Raw genomic sequence first — 10184 nt, forward strand, 5'->3', positions numbered from 1 at the left:
ACAAGAGCACGATCGGTGAAAGGATCAAATAGAAGATGTGGAGCTATCCCTTCTCCAGGAAGAGCTCAGCCTATAGCCAAAGAAGGTCAGGAGGTCATCCAAGGAGACAGGTCATCCCTCCCACAGGAAGTCTCCAGCTGACTTGGCCTGAATCTAAATTAAGATGGTGCATCCCCACCCGCCTGCCCGGCGTGGCTCAGTGGTTGAGCATCGACCTAGGATCCAGGAGATTGAGGTTCGATTCTGGGTCAGGGCACATGCCCGGGTTGTGGGCTCGATCCTCAGCAGGGGGCATGCAGGAGGCAGCCGATCAATGACTCTCTCATCATTGATGTTTCTATCTCCCTCTCCCCTCCTCTCTCTGAAATCAATAAAGACATATTTAAAAAAGAAAAAAGATGGTGCATCCCAAAGTTCCCAATGTCCCTCCACTATCTGTGTGTTGTTCTTGCTTCTGACTACACACATAGTGGAGGGACATTTAGCTATCACAATGAAATAAATTAGGCACAAGCACTTGGAACTACCTTCTTAATAATGCAGAAAGATGTAAGTAAGAATCTAGGTTTAAGAATAGGTGTGCTTTCCTTCTTTAAACACACTCCTGGTGACAAAACAGGTTGAAAGGGCCTCACAGGTGAGATGAAAAATTCTTCCTTGTTAGCCAGGTGAGCTAAACTGACTCCAGGGACTATGAAGGGGTCAGCAGGCACACTGTGAGAGGCAAGGGGCAGAAAGACTGCAAAGTCTCCCTCACCCAGTCAGCTGACCAGGAGAGACACGATCTACCAGGCTGCAGAATTTACTGTGAGGGAAAGACCCACTCAAGCTGATTGCTCCAGAGTGGAGTAAGTGGCCCACCTGAGGATTGAAGATTGTTGTCTGGACTTGGGTGACTTTTAGGTCCTTGAGTTCACCTAAAGGCTACATCCAAAGAAGAAGGGGCAGATTTGAAGCTTCTAAGTCTCAAAATAAAAGCCCCAGGGGTCTTTCTACCGTGGAAAGAAACCAGTAACCAGATATCTAAGAGCCATGTTGTAAGCATGTATAACACCCACTATTCATTTTCTTAGCCTTAAGAGAAAAAGAGCTGTCTTCAAGAACAGCAAGATGCCCGGCCAGCGACGCTCAGCAATTTAGCATTGACCTAGGATCCAGGAGATCAAGGTTCAATTCTGGGTCAGGGCACATGCCCGGGTTGTGGGCTTGATCCCTAGTAGGGGGCGTGTAGGAGGCAGCCGATCAATGACTCTCTTGTCATTGACGTTTCTTCTATCTCTCTCTCCCTTTCCCTGAAATCAATAGACACATTAAAAAAAAAAAAAAAGAACAGCAAGAAGAGGTGACTGACTGCATTTTATTCTTAAGCTTATCTAAGGGAGTCTCAAGAGACTGTTATAAGAAAGAAGTGGCAGTCCAGGGACTGTATTGGGATTACAATTCCTGAGGAAGGCCATAGCTGGGCAGAGCTCACCCCTTAAGCAACTCTCTACCTAGAAACAGAAGGAACATAGGTAGCTCCACAAACACACAGAGCACTGCCTCTTGTGGTTCCTGCCTGTGAAGAGCCCATTTCCCCCTCCCCCAGCTCCTGTTAATCCTCCCAGAATCTAAGTGTGCCACAAAGCTTTATGAATGCTAGGTGACAGGCCCTGGGAATGCAAAGGAAAGTACAATAGAGCCCCTGCTCGCAGTCTAGTCTAGCAAATAGGGCATCACACAAAGGGACCCTCTCCTGGCCCAGCTCTTTTGTGCTGGGAATTACCTCTACTCAGCATATTCCTGATATGACGACTATTTATAAATTGGTCTCCCACACACTCTACTTTTCAGTGAGCTCCAAGAGGGCAGAGAACATCTTAGCTATCTTGGTTTCTCTAGCACCTAGCACAATGCTTCCAAAAGTAGAATAAACATGGTGGTGTCCGTGATGCAGACACTCCTAACTTTCCAGATAGAGGTTATGAAACTGCCTAGGGCTACTGTTCAACTGGCTTTGTAACCCCTCTTCACTAGAAGGCTCTAGTGACTGACTGCACGGTCCATACCCCCAGACCCTGGTCCCATCCCCAGGGACCATCCTCCCCCAAACAGGCCCCCATTTAACAAGACCTCAGCCTCCAAAAGGACTTCAGTCTTTTCCCATTTTCTAATAATTTGGGCAGAACCCAAACACAATGGGCTGCCTTGTAAAGGAGAGTTTACCAGTCCTGGCTGGCTGACAGTGGTGAGTGGAGGTAAGTGGGATAGTGGTTTTATAATTGATGTGATGTTCCCACTGCAACGGAAAGAAAACCCAAACCCTTTCTGAGACTTATAGGCCTAGTGTGATCCAGTTCCAGCTTCTCTCCAAACTCTTCAGTCCCTGGCTCTGCTTTCTTTCCACTGGTTCCCACCTCAGAGCCTCTGACGGTGCTGTGACCTCTCCACCTGGCTTCCCACAGCATCCCATCCCTTTCCTTATAAATTTTCTCACAATTTATACCAAGTTTTAAAAAAATATGTTTTTATTGATTTTAGAGAGAAAGGAGGGGAGAGGGAGAAATAGAGACATCAGTGATCAGCTGCCTCCTGCACGGCCCCCACCCGGGATCGAGCCTGAAACTCTGGCATGTGCCACACCAGGAATCGAACCAGTGACCTCTTGGTGCATGGGGTCAATGCTCAACCACTGAGTCACACTGGCTGGGATATACTAAGTTTTTTGCACTATGTTCTCTCTCAAACCATGATCTTGAGAACTGGGACTTTGCCAGCAGCCAGTATCTCTGCACATAGTATCTCATTAATATTTGCCAAATTAAAAAAAAAAAAGGGGGGGAGGTCCTTCATTTGCACTCAGCTCCTAGACTAACCATCTTTCCTGCTGGTTCCTACACCTCGTCAGTCACCCATCTCTTCATTCCCAAGTTGCATTCTCCAAAACTCTCCATTACCTGCCCTCAAAATTTCCCACTTTATGAATCCCACTAACTCATCTATTGACACCCCCAACATTCCTCTCACCCCCTTACAATTCCATAAACCCCGAAACAACCTTTCACCGTAAACCTCTCCGCCCAGGAATTCCCCTTAAACCCATCCCTCCCGCCCCAGGACGATCTCCTAAAACCCACCACCCCATAAACTTTCAATCCGTTCTATTATTCTATTATTTTATTTTTTTACTTAATCCTCACCCGAGGGTATTTTCTCCATTGCTTTTCGGAGTGGAAGGGGGAGAGAGAAATGTCGATGTGAGAGAGACACATCGATTGGTTGCCTCCCACACGTGCCCGGAGCGGGGCGGGGATCGAGCCTGCAAACCAGGTACGTGCCCTTGGCCGGAATTGAACCCAGGACCCTTCCATCCGCAGGCCGACGCTCTAACCACTGACGCAAACCGGCTAGGGCCAATCCGACCCATTTTAACCCCATAAACCCTTTTTTTCGCCCTTCTCAAGCCCCCCACCCCCGCCCTCCCCTCTTACAGACGCACCCCAAGCTGTCGCCCTGCTCCACACCTCCAGCCGGCCCGGCCGCTCGGCCCGCCCCAGCCCAGCCCGCGCAGCACCCGGCCTGCGGCCCCTCCAGGCTCTGGTCGGCGATGCCCGGGACCTGCCGCAGGACGGCTCCGAGCTCGGGCAGCCCCGGGCGGCGGGACACCCCCGGGCGCCGGGGAGGAGCCGCGGAGTCTGGAGCACTTGCGTGGGTCTGGCAGCCGCGCGCCCCGCCCACGGACACGCCCCAGCAGCCCCGCACGGCCGCGGGCGCCCTAGGGCTTGTCGAGGCAAAGGCGCCTCCTCCGCTCCGCGCCTCCTCCAGCGCCCGAGGCCCCGCCGGCCCCGCCCCGCTCCAGAGGCCTGACCCCGCGTCTCCGCAGTTCGTGGCTCCGCCTCTAGCCCCCCCCCCCGCCCCCGCAGCTGCTCTATAGAGACCTTACTCCTCCTCTGAGGCCTGCACATCTGCGCCTCCCCTCCTCGGGGACCCTGGCGTTTCAGAGCAGCCCACTCTTCCCCCCAGCAACTCCTTCCTTCTCAGAATCTCCCCTGGCCCTCAAAGCTGCATCAACACCCCCACCCCCTTCATCTCCACAAGCCAGCCACCGCCAGCTGCTCAGTCCCCTAATGCTGGAAGCTTTCCACGAGGCTCACAGCGTATGGTGACCGTGGCTGCGAGGTCAGAAGTGAGCGATTTTCTCAGCTGTAGACGTTCGTTCGATTCACCTTTCAAGGTCTGGTTTGAGCATGACCGCTCTCTTGTTTATTGCTTCTCTTGCTCTGCAGCATTCCAGGTCCAGAAAACGCTACCACATGGTTACTTAAAGAATGGATACTTCCAGAAGACCTACGCTGAGGTGCACCTCAAGACAGCAGCTCCTCCTGCGAGAAAAGGAACAGGCTGGACAGGAATTACTTATCCGACTTCATGGGACTGCCTGGAGCCTGTGTGCTGTGAGGGCAGGCTCCAGGTGCAGGCTCGTAAAAGGTCCTCAGCCTGGCTGCCAACCCTTCAGGGTAGGGTTCCCATTGCTGCTGGAGAGGAAATGCAATAACCATCTGGTGCCATTGGATTGGGGGACTCCAAAATAGACAGCAGGGAATGGAAATGAGTGATGGAACCAGTGTAAGAACTACCTCCAAAGCTTCCTGATGAGAGCTGACACTTGGCCCCAGTAAGAGGAAGTTCTAGAACATGGGTGCCAGAGAGAGCGAAGGCCCTGCATGAAAAGGTCAGCTGCTAGCACAGCACTTGTACAGGAGGCCTGAAAATAGTGGATAATTTTGGTTGTCCTTCAGAGAATGGGGTGGGGGTTGGGTGTAGGTGTTTGAAAGCTTCAAACACCAGCAGAGACAAAAACTTTAAGTCAGTCCGGCTGGTGTGGCTCAGTAGTTGAACTTTGACCCATGAACCTGGAGGTCATGGTTCGATTCCTGGTCAGGGCACATGCCCCAGTTGCAGGCTGGATCTCCAGTAGGGGTCGTGCAGGATGCAGCCAATCAGTGATGACTGTCATCCTTGATGCTTCTATCTCTCTCCCCCTCTCCCTATCTCTGAAATGAATTAAAAAAACGTGTTTTTTTTTTAAACCAAAAAACTTGAAGTCACCTGATAGAGAAGAGAGACCTACAAGAGAGGGAAAAACTGGTGGGACACAATTCCAAAGGAGACTCAAGGATTCTGAGTTAGAACCTGGAGGATGCTGATACAAGAGCAGTCAGGTCAGAGCAGGTGAAACACAGATCTGTCTTTTGGAGATCATAGGAGTTGGTTGGCTGCCTCGGTCCTCAAAGTGACACGCCTGTCCAACAAACACAGAGCTCCATGGAGGCAAAGACTGCATCATTCACAGGCATGTGCCCAGGCACATGGTGGAAGCTGCTGGCGTGAGTCATCACCTCTGGAGATTCAGGCCCCAGGCCCTGCGATCCATGCTGCCCACCTTGGACCCTGAAGTGACCAGCACTCCAGTTCATTCTTACCTCCTCACAAAGCTGCCTTAGGGCTGGGCGTTTCCCCAAAGGGAAGCCCAGCCCCATTTAATGTAGGACGTAGATGTTTTCAGTTCTTTGGCAATGCGTACGTTAGTAGCTTTAAGAACTGGGAATCTGATGGGAGGCCTGGTTTCCAATTCAGCTGTTACTGTGTGTGTGAAGTAGGGACATAACCCTATCTCCTCCTTAGGTGGAAGCAGAGAATCCAGAATCTGGCCTACACTATGCCTAGCAGGGTGCCTCTATGAACATCGGAGAGAGACGTGGCTCATCATCAGGGGTCTAGTATGTCTGAGGCCTTTGGGGGATGTGGGGTGAGGTGGGAAAAACCAGGTTGAGCTTGTGACCAATTCCACACTTTGTGGGAATCTGAAGCCCTTTCCCCAGGGGCCTCTCTAGTCCCTGGATGCATCTCTGTGCCCTTTCAAAGCTCTGTAACCATGGGCTAGATCTCAGCCTCTCAGAGCCACTGTCCTCACATGAAAATAAGTGTAATACTTGCAGGTGATGATTAAATAATGCATCTAAAATGCTTATCAGTGTTCAGGCAACATTAGAGGAGCTTGAGAAATGGCAACACTCAAATCTTGCACCGTTCCATGGATCCCACTACCCCTGGCCCACAGGTGTGTAGTGTGCAATGGGATGGACACACCTGACTGTTAACCTGGACTCAGACAAAAGGGCAGGCGGCCGAGAGAGGACTCACATGGGCCATGAACTACTCTGGGCTCCAGAGGATGAAGACAGGCAGTTGGCAAGATGGAGGCAGGGGAACATGTGGAGAAGACAGACAAGAGGGAACAGATGCAAGACTCCAAGAAAGATGGAGTAACAGCCAGCCAGAGGGGAATGAGAACAGGGCTGAAGAGATGCCATGTTGAAGGGTCCCTACCAGGCTAAAGCTGAGGTGGATAGTTCTGGGACATGGTGACTGACAGCTGATGGCAGAAAGTGCTTTGGAGACCTCAGAGGAGAAAGAAAGGTTTACTCCTTAATATGCCCCCCTCAAGTCTAACGGGGACGGGCGAGCCCAGAGGCCTCACAGGGCCATAAACACTGTACCCCTGAAGAGTCAGCCTCAGGCAGATGGTGCACCCATGATCCATCCTTGTTATTTTAGGCAGTGTGGCCTGAAGGAGTCCTCATCTCCTATTTTTAACACATACCACCACGGACAAGGAAGCAGTCCACAGGGTTTACCAGGGATGTGCAGTAAAACAGAAAAATGTCCGTTAAAAACCCTACAACCTGAGATGATTGAAGAGCCAGATTCCTGGACCCCATCTGACACTCTCCTGGGCACCTGGAGATGACCACATACCCCCAGGCCCTGGAGCAGACAGAGTTGTGTGTCTGGGGAGGTCTGGCAGTGGTGGTGTGCCATCCAGACTGAAAGTCTGCCTTTAATTCTGTCCTTCAAATTGGGTTGAACCAGGCACATCCACAAGTAGTCAATAGTGTGACCTGGCATTTGCTGTATCCCACTGAAGTCCAGGGTTGGCTAAAGGGTGGAGTCCATCAGGGGGTGGCCATTCTCAGAAAGCATGATGCGAGTGCTGGCGCCTGTCCGGGTGGAGGGTGTGTAGCGGGCAGACTCATGAGTGGGCCGGCGGAGGCACACACAGCAGAGGAGACGGCGGAAGGTGCGGCGCATCTCAGCATCACGGCAGGAGTATACCACAGCATTGACCAGTGAGTTGGCCTCAGCCAAGAGTAGGAAATACTTCTCCACGGCCAGGACATTGCAAGACTTGCAGTCCAGACCGTCTAGGAGCAGCACCACCTGGCCCGGTGTCCAGCAGACCACAAACGCCCCTGTGGGATGGAGCCCAAGGTGAGCAGGGCCAGCTGTCAGAGGGCCTGGCACCCACAGCTCTCAGCTTAGGGCTGGAGGGGTGTCTAGAACTTGGAGGACAGCTGTGATTTGTAGTGCCAGGGAGGCTTGTCTTGATGCCTTGGCAGAGTGATGAGGCAGAACTGCTAAGAGACTATTCTGACTTGTCTGCCAGAAGGGACACCTTTCCTAACTGGTACAGTCTGGCCAGAGCCCTGGGCGTTTCTACATGGAGATCTGTTCTATGGGGGAAAGGACGTCACTGTGGGACAGGCCAGTTACTCAATGGGGAGAAGGTGATCATTGGGAAGAGTCGCTCCTTGTTCTTGTGTGTGTGTGTGGTGGTGGGGTATATACTAATGGGAAGGCCTCTTGCTGCCTGCCCTATCCAGGCCACCCAACATTTCAGTAGCCAGAGTGACCACATTATTCCCTGCTAAAAACTCTCAAAGGCTTCCCACAGATTTCAGAGCAAAATCTGACTTCTGTCTGTGCCCTATGAGGCTGTGCTGACCTCCTCTCCTCTCGGGAGGTGCTGGCCCCGTCCTGCCTGGAACTCCTTTCCCTTCTCTAGCATTTAGGTGTCTGCTCACATATCACCTCCTTGGAGAACCTTCCCCACCCAAATCATCTCCTCCCATCACGATCCTCCATCAGGTCTCGGAGGATTGGGGGAAAGTGGGGTCCCACTCACCCAGGATGATGACAACAGTCTTGACCAGGCTGAGTGTGGTCTCACGGTAGCGGGGGTGGCAGCTGACATGCTCTGCCATGCGCTGCACCCGCCGACGAACATAGAAGAAAATGCGGGTGTAGACAGCCACCATGAGCAGGAAGACAAGCAGGCTGGACAGGGCCCAGACGGCCAGGTAGGAGCGGCTGAGCAGGGGGGCCATGCGTGAGCAGCTGTCCAGAGCACAGAGGCAGTGCCATGAGTGGGCGGGCAGCAGCCCCAGGCCCAGCGCAGCTACCCACACTCCCACAATGAGCATGACCACACGGCCCCGGGGCAAGCGGCTGTGCAGCTGCACAGCCATCACGCTGCGGTGCCGCTCCACGGCAATGGCCAGCAGTGTGGCCACTGATGCAGTCAGGCTTGTGTCTAGCAGACCCTGCCGCACAAACCAGCCCTGCAGTGAGAGCCGTGCTGTGCGTGGGCCAGTGTGAAACATGAGGAAGAGGTAGGCCACACCGGCAAAGAGGTCAGCTGCGGCCAGGTTCCCCAGAAGGTAGTAAATGGGCTGATGGAAGCGGCGGTTGGAGGCGATGGCTGCAATGATCAAAAGGTTGGTTAGCAGCACCAGAACACTGACTGCCAGTCCCAGTGCTACCACAACCACATCCTTGGGCCGCCAGTAGGAGCTCAGCTCCTTGCCACTGTTGTTGTAGAAGAAGCCGATGGTCTCATTGTAGTAGCACTGGCCCATGGTAACCATCTGAGGGGCACAGAGGAAAAGGTCAATGCAAGTGGCACTTGTTGGAAGGACATACATAGAAAGGAGCAGCACACAGAGGACAGGCACAGGACAGGAAGGCCAAGGCTCTCAAACTCAAACGGGTCAGGCCAAAGTGGTGTTATTGGGGACCAGGGTGATCTAGAAAAGCAAGCTCCATGGGTTGTGGGGTGGTGGTGGGACAGCTGTTATTTAAGACTCTCACAAATCAAACAACTGGTTGGGTTTATTTGTTTTCTTTCCAGTTGGTTTTGTTTTGTAACCTGAAGAAACAAAACAAAACCCATCTGCCCACGTGCTGCCAATCTGAGGCCAATCTGTTCCGGTTGGGGGGTGGGGGTTAGGGAAGGACAAAGGGGTGTGGGCTGTGAAAGTAGAGGAGGGAGGAGAGAGTAGAGCCCTGGGGGCATGTGTGCTCAGGGTGGGTCACAGTTGGGACCCTGCAGGCGGTGGGTGCTGGGGCCTGGAGGTGACTGGGGAGTCCCGAGTGGGCAGCGAGACAGCCCCAGAAGCCGGGCGGCGGGCTTTGGGCTAGAGCGCTCCTGAAGCGGGAGGCGCGCCGCGCCGTTCCGGGTGGGACGCGGGACCACGGTGGCCTCCTCGACTACGGCGCGGCTGGCGGGGCTTCCCGGACCCCCAGGCTGGGCAGGGGCTTAGGGGAGAAGGGGGCCGCACCCGCCCTGGGGCCCGCGCCCATCCGCCCCCGTCCGCGCCGGCCTCACCTGCGCGCCCGTCTCGCCGCAGACCCGGCGGCCCGGCGGTGGGAAGGGCCGGGTCCGAGACCATGGCCCAGCGACCGCGCGGGGAGTGGAGAGTCGGGCGCGCTCGGCGCCCGCGGCGGACGGCGAGGGAGGCGCGGCCCCGCCCCCGCCGTCCAGTCCCAGCAGGTTCCAGCCCCGCCCCGGCGCCCCGCCCCCGCCACCTGGGGGAGCCCCGCCCCGTCCCCGCCACCTGGGGGAGCCCCGCCTCTGCAGCCGGGCAAGGGGAGACCGGCTCGCCCGGAACCGCAGTCCCCCATTTCCTCCCCGCCTCGCGGCCCCTCTCCACTTCCGGCGGGGGACCCCCCATCCCGGCCCCGCACACCTCACGCGCCCGCAGTTTCGGCCTTGGGGGCCGCCGAGTCACTCGGGGCTGGAGAATTCCCGCCGTGACCTCCCGCGCCAGGGCTCAGCTCCGGGTGGTCCCCGGCCCGCACCCCCGCGCTGGCCCAGCCCCGCTCCCTCGCGCCCAATCCGCCGCCGAGCTCCAGGCCACGCCCTGATCCGACCGGGCTCCCACCGCCGGACCCCCTCCCCATCGTGCCTTCGGGCGAGGAGATGCCGAGCCCCGGGACCTCCTGGGTAGACCGTCCCCGCACTCGAGTTTCTCTCGTGATCCCGCCCCCGGCCCACGCCCCTGGGCCTGCGTCGCCGAGCACAC

At 55.2% G+C, this 10184-nt stretch overlaps 1 protein-coding gene across 2 annotated transcripts; it reads right to left on the reverse strand.

Annotated features, from left to right (window-relative positions):
- Positions 1–6445: 6445 nt before the first annotated feature.
- On the reverse strand, positions 6446–9961 carry LPAR2 (lysophosphatidic acid receptor 2). Of its 2 annotated transcripts, none has more exons than XM_081136465.1 (3): positions 9849–9961; positions 8006–8747; positions 6446–7292 (listed from the first exon to the last, which is right to left on the reverse strand). In XM_081136465.1, the coding sequence occupies exons 2-3, from the start codon at positions 8745–8747 to the stop codon at positions 6979–6981; spliced, it is 1056 nt and encodes a 351-aa protein (XP_080992591.1). In that variant the 5' UTR covers positions 9849–9961; the 3' UTR covers positions 6446–6978. The 2 variants fall into 2 exon arrangements, with proteins under 2 accessions (XP_080992591.1, XP_080992590.1); XM_081136464.1 differs by lacking the exon at positions 9849–9961 and adding an exon at positions 9488–9616.
- Between the last annotated feature and the right edge of the window lie 223 nt (positions 9962–10184).

Source organism: Miniopterus schreibersii (assembly GCF_964146895.1).
Source record: "Miniopterus schreibersii genome assembly, chromosome: 4".
NCBI classification, from domain to species: Eukaryota; Metazoa; Chordata; class Mammalia; order Chiroptera; family Miniopteridae; genus Miniopterus; species Miniopterus schreibersii.